Raw genomic sequence first — 19859 nt, 5'->3', positions numbered from 1 at the left:
TACATAAAACTAGGGTAACCAAAGCACCAAGAGAACCACTAATGAAAACTTAATCAGATGCTATTCTTCCTTTCTATTGGGGGGCTTATTGGGACTTCACCAAGACTTCATGCCTTTGTGACTCTACTATTCCCAAAAGTCTCATTTACTCTTCTTTTTATAATTTAAGATCAAGACAGAGAGAGAAGGAGAGACACCACAGCACCTGCCATGCATGGTGCTTCTGAGGTGACTGGGGACTTGAGCCCAGGTCTTCAGGCATAGCAAAGTGTGCCGTCTCCTAGAGCCATCTGCCATTCCCGAAACCATCTTTCATGTTCCTGTCTGTCTTATTTTCCATACACTTGGGATTTCTTTAAATCACAATTTTATCTGTTGAGAAAGACATTTTTTTTTAAGTCCAGCTCAAACTCTGCTTTTTCCAAGAAGCCATCACTCCTTCACTTCCAGTGAGAAGACCACCCTGGAAGCCAGAAGAGAGCCTGGAGGTTCAAACAGCCCAACCTCTCATGCAGTAGACAGGGAACCTGAGGACGAGATGAAGCAGTGAACTGGTCACAGAGCCAGGTCTGGAACCCACATGCCCTTTAATATTTTCACTTCAGGGTTTCTCAGCCCTCAGGGCCACCATCACAGCTTGCACATTATTGTTGCTGTGGTTATCTATGCCTCCCTTTAGAGCACAAGTCTGCTGGGCCAGAATCAAATTGTCCATTCTCCTAATGACCCCTACCCTGACTCCTCTCTCCAACACAACCCCTGTGTTAGATGGCTCTTCGTGCATAGTCACTGTGATAGTGAGTGTTCTCCAGAGAAACAGAACCAACAGAACAAGATGACAGACTGGTAGGTAGACAGGGAATAGAGAGATAGATATGAATATATAATGACATATACAGATATTATATAGAAAGATACTGGGTTGTCAGAAAAGTCATGAGGCATAGATGTTAGCCTGGTGGAAGTAAAGATAGATAATGGGTAGATGGGAGATATAAAGATAGAAAGACATGGCAGATAACACAAAGACATATAGCTGAGAGGTTGGGTGGTCGTGCACCTGTTTGAGCGCACGTTAACAATGCACAAGGACCTGGGTTCAAGCAACTGGTCTCCACTTTCAGGGGGAAAGCTTCACAAATGGTGAAGAAGTGCTGCAGATGTTTCTCTGTCTCTCTCACTCTCTACCCCCTTTCCTCCCAGTTTCTGACTGTCTCTATCAAATAAATAAAAGATAATGAAAAGTTAATAAATAAAGATATATAGTTCATAAAAAGGCATAAAGATAGATGATAGATAGATGAAAATAGATAGAAAATAGATATAAAGGTATATAGATGACATATATAAAGACAGAAGATAGATATCTAAATGATAGATGTAAAGAGAGATGTTGGGTAGAGATCAACCATAAAGAATTGAATCCCTGCTTGTGGGGGCTGGGTCAGCCACAGGTTAGCTGGTGGTGTAAGTGCCAACTATCCTCAGGTGTGTGAGAGCTAGGAGAGGTGATGAGAAAAATTTCCAGTCTGAGAGAGGGTACCTCAAATAGTCAGGTCTGGCATGTTTCTTCTTACTCAGCATTTTTGTCCTATCTTGAGCTTTCAATTGATAGGATGAGGCCCACTACAATGGGAGTGCGACCAGCTGACTCACTCCACAGACTCAAGCGTCTCTCTCAGCCAGGAAGACTCCTGAAGATTAGCTGCTCCATCAGAGTGACCATCACACTCTGTTCAGTTCAACAAAGAAAACCCAGTTTTGATCCTTGCTCTAAAACCACCTGCTCCATTTGAGGGTGCCCTGAGCACTGAATGCTGGCTAGTGCTACAGCCAGTTAAATGGTTTCCAAGAGTCCTCTGGTAAATCCTCAGGAGTGCTCTGAGCTGGTTAGCAAACATCCCAAATTCATAACAGTTGCTTAGACTTGCAGTTCAATCAGTTGAATTGAATCCAAACGTAAGAGATGCTCAGCGCCAAGAGCTACGTAGTTCTCTCACAAATACTCTTGACTCTGGAAACCATTTGCCTTTATCAGGCCCTTGAAATAAAAACTCTGATGTGCTGGTGGGATGAATAGGATTGTTTCTTTAGCTTGAGATGATCATGGTGGGAGCAATTCCAACAGAGAAATAATAAAATACCACCAGTCAGAACTGCTTCAGTTGACTGTCCAGAGCTACACTGCCTCTTAGAGTTATCAGTAGCCCTGCATGGCCACTGAGCCCTTGGGATTGTGGCTGGTCCAGAGTTAGATGTACTAGAGACACAAAACACGTGCTGGGTCTCCGAGACTTAGCATGAGTAGAGACTTAGAGTATGTCACTAATAATTTTACAGTAATTCCTCATTATACTATAGACACAAAATGCGTGCTGGGTCTCCGAGACTTAGCATGAGTAGAGACTTAAAGTATATCACTAATAATTTTACAGTAATTTCTCAATAAAGTGATAATGTTTTATGTAGATTGTGTCCATTATAATACATCATGACTGTTAGTTGCAGCTGGTTTTTTTTTTCAACACTGCAAGAAAGCTTACCATGACACATAGAGCTTGTGTTACCCCTCTGCTGGGCAGCCCTGGTACAGCCACAACTAAGTGATGAAGAAAATGTTCCTCAGGACAGTGTTGTGTCTGTAGCCATTACATCATAGGCCCCACCACACCACCCCCCAAACCGGGCTAAATAGCTCGCAGAATTTCCTAATTCTGTGATCTGACTCAGCAAAGGAGCCACTGCCATCACTGGAGAATGAATGCAGTTCTGACATCCATCTTCACTGGTTCACCTTTGTCTTAATTGTTAGAGGGGAAATGTGAAGCCACATTTGTACTGGAGCTATTTTTGTAAACACAGGGCAGCTATGAATACGTGCATTTGGGAAAGATCAGCTGAAGTGATATGATTTTACAATAGTGAGCACTGCACCTTTTATTATTTGTGAATGGTGTGCTACCCATATTATATATAAGTAGACAGCTGTAAATGTGTGTGAAAATATGTTACCTATACACATATAGAAATATCTGTTACAGGGGGAGTCAGGCTGTAGTGCAGGGGTTAAGCGCAGGTGGCACAAATCACAAGGACCGGCATAAGGATCCTGGTTCGAACCCCGGCTCCACACCTGCAGGGGAGTCGCTTCACAGGCGGTGAAGCAGGTCAGCAGGTGTCTATTTTTCTCTCCCCCTCTGTCTTCCCCTCCTCTCTCCATTTCTCTCTGTCCTATAAAACAACGACGACAACAATAATAATAACTACAACAATAAAACAACAAGGGCAACAAAAGGGAATAAATAAATATTAAAAAAAAAGAAATATCTGTTACATGTAACACTTATTTATTTTTTTCAGATTGTTGATAAAACCCTTTGCAGCATTCACTGTTTGGTCCCTTTTTCTAAACCAGCTCAGCCCCAACCCAGCCCAGCCCCAGCCCCAGCCCCAGCACCAGCACCAGCAACAGCCCAGCCCCAGCCCCAGCCCCAGCCCCAGCCCCAGCCCCAGCCCAGCCCCAGGCCCAGCCCCAGCCCCAGCCCCAGGCCCAGCCCCAGCCCAGCCCCAACCCAGCCCCAGCTCCAAGCCCAGCCCCAGCCCCAGCCCCAGCCCCAGCCCCAGCCCCAGCCCCAGCCCAGCCCCAACCCAGCCCAGCCCCAGCCCCAGCCCCAGCCCCAGCCCCAACCCTGCCCCAACCCCAGCCCCAGCCCCAGCCCCAGCCCCAGCCCCAGCCCCAGCCTCAGTCCCAGCCCCAGCCCCAGCCCCAGCCCCAGCCCCAGCCCAGCCCCAGCCCCAGCCCAGCCCCAGCCCCAGCCCCAGCCCCAGCCCCAGCCCAGCCCCAGGCCCAGCCCCAGCCCCAGCCCCAGGCCCAGCCCCAGCCCAGCCCCAACCCAGCCCCAGCTCCAAGCCCAGCCCCAGCCCCAGCCCCAGCCCCAGCCCCAGCCCCAGCCCCAGCCCAGCCCCAACCCAGCCCAGCCCCAGCCCCAGCCCCAGCCCCAGCCCCAGCCCCAACCCTGCCCCAACCCCAGCCCCAGCCCCAGCCCCAGCCCCAGCCCCAGTCCCAGCCCCAGCCCCAGCCCCAGCCCCAGCCCCAGCCCCAGCCCCAGCCCCAGCCCAGCCCCAGCCCCAGCCCCGCCCCAGCCCCAGCCCCAGCCCCAGCCCAGCCCCAGCCTCAGCCCCAGCCACAGCCCCAGCCTCAATCCCAGCCCCAGCCCCAGCCCCAGCCCCAGCCCCAGCCCCAGCCCCAGCCCCAGCCCCAGCCCCAGCCCAGCCCCAGCCCCAGCCCCAGCCCCAGCCCCAGCCCCAGCCCAGCCCCAGCCCCAGCCCCAGCCCCAGCCCCAGCCCCAGCCTCAGTCCCAGCCCCAGCCCCAGCCCCAGCCCCAGCCCCAGCCCAGCCCTAGCCCCAGCCCCAGCCCCAGCCCCAGCCCAGCCCCAGCCCCAGCCCCAGCCCCAGCCCAGCCCCAGCCTCTGCCCTTTGTGGCATCAACATTCCATCTGTCTTCATATTTCTGCTTCTAAATCTGCAGGCCTCAGGGATGGGGACTCCTCCATCTTCTCTGACCTGCATCTTCTCTTTGTTCTCCTCCAAACTCTTTTTTTTTCCCCCTTCCCAGTCTGTTCTCTCGCCATGCTGGCCTGAATCCCAGTTTCTAGACATCAGACCTAAGTGCCAACCAGGGAGAGTGCTTCCTGGGCTGTGTGCCCCGCTGGAGTCCCACCAGAGCCCTGCCTGCCCATGCTTGCCTGGAGACCCTTGCATCTGGAAGTGAGCAGTGAGGTGTGGTTCTAGGAGACTTCAGGGATTTGGCTCAGAGGGACAGGACTCAGAGGGATAAATGCTCTGCTATGGGTATGAGCAGCAACAGGAAACAGTTGTGTTCTCTGAGGAGCTGGGCTGCTACCCTGGAGGCAGCAAAGCTTCACAACATGGGGTCAAATGCATCAATACGGACAGTATGGAAAATAAGAGAAAAAACCCACATACCTGAAGCTGGGAAATCAAGTTAAACTCGGATTCCCTAGTGGACCCTTAAAAAAATACCTGTGGTTTTCTATATAACGATGTTTTTAATAATACTGACGATGGTTAACAACTACAACAACACTAATAATAATAATACCTAACACAGTAAGGGCCTGGCGTTTCATATCTCATCCACAACAATGCCAGGAGGTAATTCTGGCTACACTTCCCATTTTGCACAAGAAGAAACACAGCGAGGTTGACGAAGCATCTTAAGCTCCCTGTGGATGGAATGTGGGTTCAGAGACCAGGTCCCCACCATTACTCAACACTGTCTCCAGAGGTGCCTCACACCCACATCCTCACATGCAGAGTCTCCCCCTCTTTATCCCTTTTAATGAGTCTTGAACAACAGGTCTCTGACAGAGCAATTTTATCCCTCACTATTAAGATGAGACATTGAACATGGGCATTGACTGGTCGATCCAGACCTTCCACCTCCTGCATCCCACAATGACCCTGGGTCCATACTCCCAGAGGGATAAAGAATAGTAAAGCTATCAGGGGAGGGGATGAGATATGGAGATCTGGCGGTGGGAATTGTATGGAGTTGTGCCCCTCTTGTCCTATGGTTTTGTTAATGTCTCCTTTTTTAAATAAACAAAAAAAAGTTTTTTAAAGATGAGACACTGAGCTCTGAAGAGGTTACAGCATAAATTCTAAGAAGGGACACCGACTTGCAAGTTTTTATCATTGCTCTGGAGCTAAAGAAGAAAAAAAATGTGTAAAGCACTGAAACTTTTTTATGTGGCTCATTTTGTTTAATCTAAAGAACCATTAACTGAGAACAGACAAATGCAGATTTTAGGTAAGTTTATTAAAGAATCAGACTGGAGGGGGTTGGACAGTGGTGCAACTTCTGAAGTGCACATGTTGCCATGCTCAAGGACCCAGGTTCAAGCCTCGCGCTCTCCACCTGCATAGAGGGGTGCTTTATGAGGCAGGTCTGAAGGTCTCTTTCTCTCCCTTTCCCTCCTCTTCTCGCATTTTTTCCTCTGTCTCTCTCTAGAAAGAGAGAGAGAAGTTAAAAATGGCCTCTGGGAATGCTGGAATCGTAATGCCAGCACCAAGCCCCAGTGATAACCCTGGAGGCAAGAAAAAGAAAGAATTGAATGGGAGAGATAGCTCACCTGCCGTGTCATGTGTGTGACTCAGGTTCGAGTGGAAGATACTGTGACACCGACTGTTAGGAGCTCCAGCGCTGCCGTGTCTCTCTCAAATAAAATAAACAAGATACTAAATAAAAAGGCAGACTGGCTGCACTCCCATCTGCCATATAGATGGTGGACTCTGATCAGCTATTGGCTCAGGCCTTTTTGTGTTAGGCCTGTGTTAGGTATTCTCAATGTCCTTCCTGCTGTCAAACTGCCCCCTTGCTTTTCTGAAATGGTGAAGGCAGTAGGAGCTAACTATTGTTTTTGTTTGCTTGCTTGTCTTTGTTTTAATGTCCTGTTTTGATGAAAGGAAACTCAGCTTGGATAACCTTGGCGAGGCTCCGTTGCCTTCCCCTGCAGACCTTGAACCCCAGGGATAGCTCAGCAAGCTCCCCAGTCTCACCACACAGAGCCAGGGCATGCTCCTAAGTGCAGCTGCACTACCAAGGGAAAAGAGAAAGGCTGGGCCAAGGGCAGTGCCCAGTCACTTCCCACTTAGCTGGGAAGATGTCCTCCTCTCCTGTGGAGGAGTGGGTCTCAGAAAGAGCCTCGCCTGTGCTGACCTCCCTGCTGAGGACATGCACAGGGGGCATCCCATCTTCCTGGATGCAGGTATGTTGTGTCAACCCCCTCCCACCACCACCAAGCTTCTTCCTCAAACTTGCCTCAGCCCTGAGACTGAGGCTCCTGCCCTCATGCTCCACTTGCCACCCTGGGAAAGAAAACTCAGGAAACATTCTTCCCACCGCCCTCACTTGTCCCTTCTGCCTCTCAGTCAAAAGTCATGATTCAGCCACCTCTTGTTTGTTTTGAAGATTTTTTTCCCCCTGGGGCCATGTGGTGGTGCACCCGGTTGAGTGCACGTGTTACAGTGTGCAAGGACCCAGGTTCAAACACCCAGTCCCCACCTACAGGGGGAAAGCTTTGTGAGTAGTGAAGCAGGGCTGCAGGTGTCTCTCTGTCTCCCTCTCTATCACCCCTTTCCCTCTCAACTTCTGGCTGTCTCTATCCAACAAATAAAGATTTAAAAAATTTTTTTAAAAAAGATTTTTTTCCATGCAATCCTTGAGACTCCTTCCTGATCTTAGCTCAATTCCAGGAACACCAAATAACTTTATTTATGTGTTTGTTTATTTATATATTTATTTGTTTGTTTGTTTATTCTGATGGAACCAGAGCCTGGAGCATACACAATCTCATTGCTCCAGGCCACTTTTTTTTCATATGTAGATAGGAAGTGGGGGCTTGGGTGGGAGAGATACCACTACCCACCAAAGCTTCCTCCATTGCTATAAAGCTTCCCATGTGATGCTGGGGCTCAACCTGGACCACATGGATGAAAACACAGGTACCCTATGAATAAAAAATTGCTAGTCGATCATGCCCCTGGGATCAGACTGTGAGACCTGAGGGGCTCCACCTCCAGAAGATGAAGGGGTGAGCAGACTAGAGAGAAGCAGCCTCTGTTGTGAACCAGGTCACATTTGTGGGGCAGGAAGTTAAAGTTCTGCATAGGAAGAGGGACACAAAGCAGACACAAAGCAGAGCTTTCCTGATGCCTGGCTGTGAGAAATAAGGAAGCCAAATCTTCTCAGACTGTTCAAAGGAGGAAACCCCCTCTGACTGGTGCCAAGATTCCATGAGATCTGTCTCTCCAAAGCCCACACTCTTTCCACGTTGCCTCTCCACCCACCTGAATGGGAACCTTCTGCTTCTGCCCACCTGCTGTGGAGTGTTCCCACCCTGCAGGCTCCCTCCCTGGCTCCTGTGATAATCCCTGTGGGACCCCCTCACCCAGGAGCTAGTACTGCTGGTAACCATCTTGGGTGTCTAGAGAAAGGACTCCCCGAGAGGATCCCATCCTTGTGACCCAAGCCATCTCCTTTCTGCTTCTCTAGTTGTCTTTATTTTTAAGTTTATTTATTTCATAAGAGAGAGACACATACTAGGAAAGTCAGATTATCATTCTAGCATGTGCAATGCTGAGGACTGAACTTGGGACCTCATGCTTGCACGTCCAGAATTCTACCACTGCGTCACTTCCCAAGTCTCTTCTGCAGTCTTCTTGCTGTCCTTGGGTTGTTTCTTGAGCTTCTACTCCCAATTCCCAGCCAGCTTCTCTAAATAAACCGCCCATTTCACTTTCTCCAAAATACCCACCACCCCTCCTCCCCAGCCCACCTCTTCACAGCCTCCCTCCTGCTCCAGGGCCACCACCACTCAGCCCGGAGACCAGGGCTTCAAGGGTGGCTGAGGCAGAGCTTGGTCTAGCTTCTGCCTCGATACCCTCCAACAATGAGCAGACCCTTCTCTGTTACTGAGGGTGAGTAAGGCTCCTCAGCAGGCCATGCACAGGAGGGAATCTGGGACTGTGGGTGGGTTAGATGACAACCAGTAGTGCAGAGGGGAGCCCAGCCCCATGCCTAGGACCCAGAGAGGGCGGGCTCTGGATGAGGGATCCCACAGAGATTGCCACAGGAGCCAGGTAGGGAGCCTGCAGGGTGGGAACACTCCACAGCAGGTGGGCAGAAGCAGAAGGTTCCCATCCAGTTGGGTGGAGAGAACATGGAAAGAGTGTGGGCTTCAGAGAGACAGATCTCATGGAATCTTGGCTCCAGGTCTGGCACAGTGATTTGGGACTCATAGAGGTGGCACAGGTGATGTGCCCTGCCCAGGGGAGCCCTCCTCTTGGAGCCCTACCTGACGATCAGGCCCAAAGTGCAGGACAGGACTGAGGGCACATACATGTGTTCTGGAGAAAGGATGGGTGCCATGGCCAAGGTCGGGGAAACTCCGCTCCTTCAGAGGGACACTCAAAGGCCAGGAAGTACTGTTTTTATTCACCTTGACCTCCAGAGAGGTCCTAAAGGTACTCCCCCGCCCCCATTGACAGCCAGCTTGACTCACAGCAGCCCCTGGCTGCCCACCCCCAACCACTACAATGATGCTTGGCCTAGTCCAGGGTGCCCTCCAGCTGGGCTTCCCAACTCTGGTCCCATCAACAGTTGCCATGACAGCCTGGAACCAGAGTCCCCAGGGGCCCTTGCATTATAAGTCCACCAGCTAATGTTGTGTGTAAACAGTCTTCCAGGTGAAGACAATTCATGCCCTGGTCGCTGATGTTGGGGAACAGATGGAAAGCACATGTGAGGCAACTTGGGGAGCAGAGCAGGGTCTCAGGAAGGGTAGGCATCTGCAGACAACCCGTCTTCACTCTTCGCAGAAGAGAAAAGGAAATGCCCCGTCTTGTCCCTGTCCTTTCCTCCCAAAGTCACAATCAATAGTTGCCCACAAAGTCCTCTTTGCCCTGCCCCTCAGTCCCACTCCTGATCCCCTGCAGCACAAGCCATGCTCCTTCAGCAAATACATTTTGTGCTGCTTTAGGTCCCTCTCTGCTGGCAGCCCAAGAGAAACCTCTGCACCTTCATCACTCTTGTTAATAGATGTGGCAAGGCAGTTCCTCTATGCAGCTTCAACGACTGAATGGGAGGTGACGGGGCAAAGTGGGGGCCCATTAGGTAGGCCCCAGGTCTCGGGCCTGACCCATATACATTGCTCTATGCTCCCTACCACCCTGTTCTGTATCTGCCACTCTGGGTTCATCTTCTGTACATGCGTCCTATCTTATATTTCTTTTTTTATTTTTTGAATGTATTTATTTATTTAGTTGTTGGATAGAAACAGCCAGAAATCAAGAGAGAAGGGGGAGAGAGGGAGAGAGAGAAAAAGAGACACCTGCAACAATGCTTCACCACTTGCAAAGCTTTCCCCCTGCAGGTGGGGACCAAGGGCTAGAACCCGTGTCCTTGCACATTGTAACATGTGTGCTCAGTTAGGTACATCACCACCCAGCCCTTTATTTCTTTACTTCAACTTTCCTCCACCTGCCTGCTTCCTGGAGGGCCAGGAGCTACCTAAATGCAGGGCCTATGCCTTTGCTGGCTCGTTCCTGGGTCTGTGCCCCAGAGCATCACTCAGCTCAGGGTGAAGGGGGCAGCACAGTGGACAGGTGGGAGAGCTGGTTCCCAGGAAGAGGCCAGGTTCCTGTCAGGTGTTCCTGTCAGATTGTCTTGTCATTGAGAAGATTCTGGGAAAAGCTAGGAATTACGTTGTTCACATGTCCCCTTCCCCCACGTCCCCTGTATATCTCCTCTCTTCTCCCTACACCCCTGCTTCCTCCCTTGACTCTGATCTACACTCCTCCCCAAGGCCTGGCTGTATCCCCCCACCCTCTTCTGCATTGGTTCCAAAGCCCCGTCTTCTTTTTTTCTTTTTTAAAGATTTTCTTTTTAAAAAATTTTATATATTTTATTTATTTTCCCTTTTGTTGCCCTTGTTGTTTTTTATTGCTGTTGTAGTTATTATTGCTGTTGTTATTGATGTCATCATTGTTAAATAGGACAGAGAGAAATGGAGAGAGGAGGGAAAGACAGAGAGGGAGAGAGAGAAAGATAGACACCTGCAGACCTGCTTCACTGCCTGTGAAGCGACCCCCCTGCAGGTGGGGAGCCGGGGCTCAAACTGGAATCCTTAAACCAGTCCTTGCGCTTTGCACCACATGTACTTAACCTGCTGTACCACTGCCCAACTCCCCCAAAGCCCCTTCTGTTCCTGCTTCTTAAAGAAAAGCAACAGAGACCAAGCCTTTAGAATGTGCTGTTTATTGAGGGTGCAGTAGGGAGGGGCTGTGAGGACAAAGCAGGAGCAGGGGTGCCTCCTCTCCTAGGCAGAAGAGCTGGCAGTGAGGGGTAGGGGGCGGGGCTCAGGGATGGGCTGCTGGCTGACTCAAAACTGAGCATCAGCCAGCAGGGTCCTCCCTCAAGCCTGGTGAGGCTCAAGAGACAGGCTGGAAGGAGGGGATGACTGAGGCCAGACCTGGGCTACAAGGGCAGGACTTGCAGGGGACAGAGGGGGTGGGGGCTGACAGTAGGCTAGTGGATTGCATGATGGGGGGGGAGTCAGAACTAGGGATACATGCAGGGTGGCAGGAGGGGCTGACAGCCCTCTCTACCGACTGGCTTTCTTGGAGGGGGCATTCAGGCTACTGCCCTTGCCCAGGGTCTCCTTGTAGTCACTGGCACTGGCCCGGTTCCTGTTGTCACCACCTCGGACACTGCACACCCCCGAGATGCAGCTGCCACTGTTGGCCACATAGCTGCCGCTGACTGAGCTAGGCCTGAAGCTGCTGCCGCTGGTGCTGCTGATAATGGCTGTGGAGAGAGAGCAGTAAGCACCCCTCAGGCACCGCAGGAGGCTGCCTACCCCGCCACAGGCTGCATGCTCCCTCCTGGAGCAGTGGGCTCGATGGGGGCTCTGGCACAGATGCACACCCCCTCTGGGGAAATGTCCAGAAGACAGCTTCCCACCATGTCCTGCCCTGACTTGCCCAGTTCCTACCCAGTCTGGATGGTTCTCAACATGAGGAGATCCATCCTTTTAGTCAGGTGCCAATGCACCCACCTGTCATTCTGTATTTCTAGCTCTGCCCCTTCCAGCAGCCTTTGTGTTAAATGTCCTTCCCATGCCAGCTGCCTACAAATGCATCTTCTTGAAGCTCAGTCCACTCTCTCAGCCCCACTGAGAAATGCAGATATCAAGCTGTCAGTTTGGTCTCCCAGGCTCCTGAATTCTATCAGTCCCCTAATTCCTCAGTGCTGGTGTGCTCCCCAAGCCTCACACAGCCATACTCATTTTCTTGAACATGCCCCCCTACTTCCTTGTCTTGGGGGTTTATGGAGCCTTCCTGGCTGCCTTTCCCCAGAGCAAGGAACTGGCATGAAAACCAGAGTGGAATGCTGAGTTAAGAGTCAAGCTCACTCGCTGGCTGGGCCTCTGCTGCCTGGCTGTGTCATCTCAAGCAAGTCTGGGCCATCTCTGGTCCTCAGATTGCTCATCTGCACACATGGAGTCTGGCTGAAGTCCTGCCTGGTCCTCAGATTTCCCCAAGTTTAAGTTTCAAGCATTGAAGTACTTACAGATGCTGACAGGGGAAGGAAATTCTCCTGACATCCTGTTAGGGAGGGGAATAAAATGAGAGCCACCAGTTATGCAACTCACAGTCTGGTAACCCCTGAGTTAGTACCACCCCCACCAGACCTCCCAGTGCCCTGCTGTTGGGTTTCTAAATCCTAAGGAAATTCTGGGGGCTCTCCACCACAGGCAGAACCAAGGCACCTGTGAGGGTGTCCCTGACTCTTTGGGGTAAGCAGGTAGCGAGTTGTGTCAGAGAGTACATGCAGGTCAGCAAGCTTCCCCACCCACGGTCAGGCCCCAGGGTACAGAGCATACCAATCTGCCAGGAACTTGAGGGGAAGCTGAGTGGCTGCCCTGGGAGGTCCCCCACCAGCTTGTCTTCCCCTGAACAAGTAAAGGAGATGAAACAAGAGATCCTAGCACAGTAGTCAGGGCTTGACTCTGTGCCCTGGGATATAGAGGAAAGTTACGACATAGCACAGGGCCTGGGAAGAAGCAGCACCCATGATGGGTGGGCTCTGCTGAGGACTGTCGGCCTTCCTATCATCTCTCCCTCCTGTCCCCAAGAGCTCATCTTTTGTGTTTTGGGGTGTGTTTTCTTTCTCCTCTCATCCCTCCCAGGCTCAGGAGTCTGTGTCAGAACCAGGTCCCCCCACCTGCACTCCTCGCTCTCCAGCAGCTTCCTGTAGGTGGCAATCTCGATGTCCAGGGCCAGCTTCACATTCAAGAGCTCCTGGGACTCCTTCAGCATCCGGGCCAGTTCCTCCTTGGCCTGGTGCAGGGCGCCCTCCAGCTCATCCAGCTTGGCCCTGGCATCCTTCAGGGCAGTGTCTCCCCGCTGTTCAGCGTCAGCAATGGCCGTCTCCAGGTTGGAAGCCTAAACAGAGGATTGGAGATGTCACCCACAGGGTGCCTGCCACCACCCTCCCTGCCCCAGCTCTACCACAGACAGAGGTACAGGGAAGAAAAGCCCCCTCAAACCTATGACAATTTCGAATGCTCAGAACCACACTCAACCACACCTTGGCTCCTCTGGTCCTGACAACACCCTGTGCAGTGAGGCTGGGTAGCTGGAACTAGCTACTAACTACTGGATCCCATAGGAGAGCAGGGAGGGTACTGGAGTAGGAGTTAGGAGAGCTTGGCTCAGACCACAGCTTTGCCACTTAGCAATTATGCTACTCACTTAGCCTCTCTAGCCTCAACCTCCTGATCTGTAACAGTGGGTCACACTTGTCTCCCAGGATCAGTGTGAGACTCCCTTTACCAGACAATTGCAATGACAGCTGCTCTCATTATAGGTGAGAATCTTACACAGGCTGCAGCTTCTACTCCTCAAGTAGATCCAAGTAAGGTCTTGAGTATCCACAGGAGGCATGTTAATTCTGCACCTTTCGTCAGAATACTGCTCACTTGTGGCTACTGGTGATGTTGGAGATTGAACCTGGGACCTTGTGCATGCAAACTGTCTGCACATCTGCTGTGCCATCTCCTTAGCCCTCGAGTCCTCTTCCCCCAAATCATTTAACCCCAAAATGTTTGCTGAGCTGCTATGGTGTGCCAGGCACTGCACTGGATGCTTGGAAAGCAGTGGAGAGCACAACAGCCAGCTCCCCTACTCCTTCAGTGCCCTGGAAGAAGGGGCAGGCAGGTGTTGGGCAACCGCTCAAGTGCCCAGGAGCACAGGTGCCAGGAGAGCACACTGGTAGGGGTGGGGGAGCAGAGGAACAGGGTGATGTGGTCCCAGCCCAGCCCTAGGGTTGGAAGAACACTTCCTAGGGGACGGCCTTGTGGTGAGCAGAAGCAGAGCTGCACCCTATGTTTCATGCCCTGACCTTACCAGCCCCTCCCTTCTCACAACCAGAGATGGGAGAACCTGATGTCCAACTGCCCCCACCCCACCCTGACCCCTCCTCCATTACAACCTTCTTGCATTTCAACTCCTAAGCTGTTGGTCCCTCACCTGCTTCTTCACGTTCTCAATCTCTGAGCGGATTCTCTGGATGAGCCGGGTGAGCTCTGAGATTTCGTTTTTGGTGTTTTTCAGGTCATCCCCATGCCGACCGGCCGCCAGCTGCAGCTCCTGGAACTGGGAGCCCCAAACACAAAGCCACAAGTGAGCACAACAAGCATGCGGGAGAGCTGGTGATATCACAGGGTGTGAGGTCATGGCGCCAGGGGACACGGACTACAATTCAGCTCCATCTGGGGAACCGTCAGCTCAGCCCCTTGTGCCTATGAAGGCCTCCCTCCTATCACACCCGGTCTCAGCTCAGCTCACCTTGGTCTGGTACAGGGCCTCAGCCTCAGCCTTGCTCTTCAGGGCGATGTCCTCATACTGGGCGCGCACCTCATCAATGATGCTGTCCAGGTTCAGGTCCCGGTTGTTGTCCATAGACAGGATGACAGACATGTCGCTGATGTGGGACTGGATCTGGTTTATCTCCTACAGGGAGAACAGGGAGACCCTCACTCAGCATGAGGCTGGCTGACACCCCCACAGCCCCAAATAAAGTGGGAAAATCCCAGTGGTGCCAACTTAGAGGCTCCCAGCCAAGGCCTCTGCTCCCTGAGTAAATCAAGTCCCTATGGGTCAGGTAAGAGGGAAATGGGTCTGCCCCCAGCACCCTGAGAGACGCTTCACCCCCTGGCTGTCCTTGGGGGAGAAGGGGTCTGGAGAGATAAGCTTACAGCTTCATAGAGGCACTTGAAGAACTTGATCTCCTGGTCCATGGAGTCCACCTTGGCCTGCAGCTCTACTTTATTGGCATAAGCTGCATCCACGTCCTGAAAGATTCCCCACCAACTCATGGTCACCGCCAGCGCAGCCAGGAAGACAGTGCCAGCCCAGCCCCAGGTCCCTTTTTCTTTGGAAGGTACATATTGCCTGGCCCTGGCCATCCTGAGAAGCCCCTCTTTCCTCTGTTAGCAGAAATGACAAGTCCAGCCAGGTCACTGGCACAATCCTGTGACACCAGTCCCCACAACTGCAGGGGTGCTCCTGTGCTGTCACTCTGGACAAACTTTACCCACATCAAACACCTGGGAGAAACTGCATAGAAAGCCCCCTGTCATTTAATCCCCTTTCCCAGATGATTTTTTTAACACACACACACACACACACACACACACACACACACACACACACACACACACACACCATCTTCCTGGCACTAAATTCAAACCAATCGCTCTTTTCAAGAGCAGAGCCAGGCTCAGCTGCTCCTGGAACCAGGTCTTCCCTAGACAGCAGGCCCACTACGCTCTTACCTTCTTAAGCAGCACAAACTCGTTCTCTGCAGCTGTCCGCTTGTTGATTTCATCCTCATACCTGGGGGAAAGCCAGGGCTCAGTCCCCTAATCCATCCCACTGAGAACCCTGTTTGCTGGGAAGTGAGACTCTGAGCAAGGGACCATAGGCCTGAAAGAGGGCACAGGTGCTGAGGGGCTGCAGAGTGTGGGGCTGGTTAACCAAGCAAGAACAGCTTCCTGAAGGAAGGTATATGGTGGACAAAAGCTTGGAAATGAGCAAGGAGCATGTGGAGTAAATATCTTTTAGATAACTTCAGAAGAAGTAGGAACTAACCTTGACCCTTGAAAGTTAAATAAGATTTTTGACAACAGTGGAAGTGTTGCCTTGGTTATTCCTCATAACACTTCTGGGAAATAAAGGGATTTAAACCTTTCTGCTTAGGAGAAAACAGACCCCAGAACCAAAGCTAAGCTCTGGTCACTATCCAGCTAGCTTGTGTGCCAGGCTAAAGGGTGGTAGAGCAGAGGCCAAGTTCTAGAGTTTCCATGGGGTGATTCTGCTTGAAACTATAAATCAGGTTGCTGTCAAGGTCCACAGGGGCCTACGCCTGCACAGTGAGCTTACTGAGACAGGGACAAAGGCCCCTTTACAGGGGTTCCCCCTCCTCACTCACCTCTTCTTATAGTCCTCCACCACTTCCCGCACATTCCTCAGCTCCGAGTCCAGCCGCACACGGTCCCCGGACAGTGTCTCCAGCTGCTTGCGCAGGTTGGCGATGAAGCCCTCGAGGATGGGCTCCAGGTTGTTCTTGCAGTTGTTCAGGTCCAGCTGCTGCAGCAGCTCCCACTTGGTCTCCAGCACCTGGTTCTGCTGCTCCAGGAAGCGCACCTGGAAGCCAGAGACCAGAAACCACTGAGCCACACTTGTCAATCTCAGGGCTCTCCAGCAACAGTCCCAGGAGGTGGGCAAATCCTTCACCTTGTTTAAGGGGAAGGAGACTGAGACATAGAGGAGTTTAGCTTCTCCACAGTGATTTGATTAAGTGATGGAGTCCCAACAGAACTCAGACACATGTGGCCACACATCACCCATGCATCTGGTCACCCAGAGGCCACCACGGCTGATCATGGCAGGGCAAGGACATGTCTGGAAATACCAGAGTAGGTCATCTTCAGAGACTGGCTGTTCTCTAGGAGAAAGTCTGGCCTTCGTTATAGAAAGCATCAAGGTCTGTGGAGCTCAATGAGCCAAGTGTTTCTAGTTTTCTAAGTCCCTGCAATAGACTTTACCCCCATCTTTGCTATGGCCTCTGCCCTTCATGCCAGTCTTGCCCTGCAGAACCATCTTCTGTCCAGGGCAGGCAGAACACATGGGGTGAGGAAAAGGAGACCTGAGTTCCCCAGGGCCTCACTGGCCAGGCAGCTGAGCCAAGTGAAGTATATTTGCAAGCACCTCTCGTGCTTGGTTGGAAAGAGGAGGAGCAGTTTTTAAAATGTGATTTCACTTAATTCCCATGAGCAACACCACTGTCTAAATAAGTTTGTGTTTCCTAAAGTTAGAAATACAAGGGTGACCAGGAGGTGGCTCACCTGGCTAAATGCACACATTATAGTGAGCAAGGACCCAGGTTCAAGCCCCTGTTTCTCACCTGCAGAGGGAAAGCTTCGCGAGTGGTGAAGCAGGGCTGCAGGTGTCTTCCCCCCCATCTCCCTTTCCCACTCTCAAATTCTCTCTGTCTTTATCCAATAATAAAATAAAATAAAATAAACACAAGGGATTCAACATTGGGATAAAATCACCCACCAAAGAGCCTCCCTCTAGAAAGTTCTCCAGTTCTCTAGTCTGGTTTAAGAAATTCTGACATTTCTGTGTCTATCTGTATGGTCTAGAACTAACCAGAGTTGCCTCACACCAGGAACACCACTGCACACATCTGGATGGCTCAGGAGAGCTGGGTTCCTGCAGAGGTGTGTCCAAGCTTTCTTGGCCTGGGTGGTAGACTGCACTTCTCTGAAGACTAAAAGCCTTCAGGAACTGAGTCTGTTTCACCTCTCCTAAGAAGCTCCTGTTCACAGAGGTGACTGGACCTTCTCTTTCCCTGTCTTCAGACAGTACCCTTTAATGGGATTGGACCTGTCCAGCCAGACTCCCCAGGTGTGAAATGGTGCAGGGCCCTGAGTTTAGCAAAGGCAAAGTCAGCAGATTCCTCCTCTCAGAAAGAGGTGGGATCTGTCGGGTTGGGAGGAGGTGGATTCTGATGTCCACTGACTGTCTCCATGAGAGGTTTTGTCCTGATTCATCCTTGGTGCCTGGCTGGCATGTTGCTGGTGTAAGCCTGTCACACAGCACTTGGTCTTGCATCAGAAAGCATGTCCAAGCTCACCCCACCACCCCCTCACACACACACACACACACACACACACACACACACAGATGACCCTGGGTGTGGCCTTTATCTCCAAGCTCTTCCTGACTCATTAAATGGGAGCAAAGGTTTCTTATCTACAGAGAGTCAAGTCGAGGCCTATCTGGATGGGCTAATCCCTGGAGGCCTCTTCCACACCTTTGATTCCTGTCCTTCTCAGCACCCTGCTCCTCACTCTCCAGAGATCTATGTGATAACATAAACCATCACTGTTTGAGGAGTACTGAGTGTGTGTCAGGCCTCATGCCAAGACATATCTTCCTTTTGTAAACCTGGCAAGTACCCCAAGAGGTAGGTTGTGATCTCCTTGTTAGAGATAAGGATACAGACAGGACACAGAACTCTCCAGAAGTCAGACAGCTGCTAATTGAAATGGCTCAATTGGAAGCTGGGGCTAACTCAGAGCTTGGGAACATCCTCCCTGTGGTTCTGTTCTGCCTCTGGAGAGAGTCCTTGAACCATGGAAACAAATGCCAATGGTTAAACCACCTATGAGGAAGCAAAGGCTCCTGGTCCATTGCCCAAGTGACTAGTGGTGGAATTAGCAAGGGTTGGTGGTGGTGGCGGAGAACAAGCTTCCCTGGACACTCTGGCCTCAGTGCCTCCAGATTCCCCCCAGCCTGCCACCTCAATTCTACCCACACAGCAGCTGGATTCTGCTCCCTTGAACAGGTATTGCTCAGGCTCTGCCTTGTTCAAGAGCCCCCAGCGGCTCCCTACCACTCACCCTGTCACATGCCCATCTTGGAGCCCAGGGTCCCTCCACCCAGAGTCACCACTTACTGGTGACTAGTCTGGCAGAGCCCCTCTCTCTAGCTGTTTCTGCTTGGGCTCCAGGCCTGGTAGTGAACTAAGATGGCCCTCAAGAGTAAGAAGTGGGCTTTTCCCTTTGAAGTTCCTGCCAGTGACCCTGATAAATCTTGGATGATATTGCTTGATCTTGGTCTTCTTGGTTTGACTGTGGACTTCTCTTGGGAAAGACCACCTAAAAAATCATTCTTAAGTTCTTCTGATAACAGGAAATACATGCTTTGTCTCAATAGCCTCCTCCTATCTAACCTCAGTTCTTCTAGACGTATACCAAAAGCTGATGCTCCAAGAAGAGAGAAATGAGAGTGGAAGGGGAGAGAAGGGAAAAGAAGGAAAGGGTAAGAAAAGAAGAAGAGAAGAGAGAGGATTGGAGAGGAGAGGAGAGGAGAGGAGAGGAGAGGAGAGGAGAGGAGAGGAGAGGAGAGGAGAGGAGAGGAGAGGAGAGGAGACTAAGCATCTCCAGCTTCCCCAGGCCTTATAGACCTACCTTGTCGATGAAGGAGGCAAACTTGTTGTTCAGAGCCTTGATCTGCTCCCGCTCCTGGGCTCTCACTTTCTGGATCTCGGGATCCAGCTCCACGTTGAGGGGGGCCAAGAGGCTCTCGTTGACAGTGACCTGGTGGATGCCTCCAGGTGGGCACACCGTGGGGCATGTGGGCCCCAGAGCCACACTGCCGAACATGCTACCAGCAAAGCCGCTGGCCCGGCCCCGGCCAAATCCATAGGCACCACTCTTCCCACTGCCATTGGCCATGTTGAGAGAGATGGTCCGGATGCCCCCCAGGTTGTAAAGGCTCCGGCTGCCAAAGCCCCCGCTGAGCCCTTTGCCCCCTGCCCTGTAGGAGGAGGCACTGCCCCCTGAAAGCACGGCGGAGCAGCCGCTAAAGCCCCCCTTGCCGGCAGCGCCTGGCTTGCAGGTGAATTGGCGGCTCATGGTGTTGGTGGAGATGGAGGTCAGATGCAAAAGGAACAAAGACGGAATCCCATACGGGTTCTGCAGGCTGCTGTGGGGACCAACAGGTGTCCGCCTTTATATGTGCTTGACACTGGGCTCGTGGATGGGCAGTCCAGAGCTTAATTCGTGGGTTTGGCTTGCCTGGGAGCAAGAAGTCATTTTCTCTGTGCTGAGCTAGAAACCAAGCCCTCCCCACCTCTGAAACAACATGAAACCTTCAAATTGCTGGGCTTGCAAGCCTTGCTCATGTAATTTGGTTCTTA

The 19859-nt window shown here is 51.7% G+C and overlaps 1 protein-coding gene across 1 annotated transcript; it reads right to left on the bottom strand.

Moving 5' to 3' along the window:
• Positions 1 to 10823: 10823 nt before the first annotated feature.
• KRT71 (keratin 71) lies at positions 10824 to 19647 on the bottom strand. The gene is made up of 9 exons (XM_007518217.2): positions 19129 to 19647; positions 16080 to 16294; positions 15424 to 15484; positions 14845 to 14940; positions 14435 to 14599; positions 14117 to 14242; positions 12810 to 13030; positions 12156 to 12190; positions 10824 to 11390 (listed from the first exon to the last, which is right to left on the bottom strand). Exons 1-9 carry the CDS (start codon positions 19573 to 19575, stop codon positions 11188 to 11190), a joined length of 1569 nt encoding a protein of 522 aa, XP_007518279.2. The 5' UTR covers positions 19576 to 19647; the 3' UTR covers positions 10824 to 11187.
• Positions 19648 to 19859: the final 212 nt, after the last annotated feature.

This window comes from Erinaceus europaeus, chromosome 7 (genome assembly GCF_950295315.1).
Source record: "Erinaceus europaeus chromosome 7, mEriEur2.1, whole genome shotgun sequence".
NCBI lineage: Eukaryota > Metazoa > Chordata > Mammalia > Eulipotyphla > Erinaceidae > Erinaceus > Erinaceus europaeus.
Note: the sequence above shows the minus strand (reverse complement) of the source record. Positions and strands in the feature narration are given on the sequence as shown.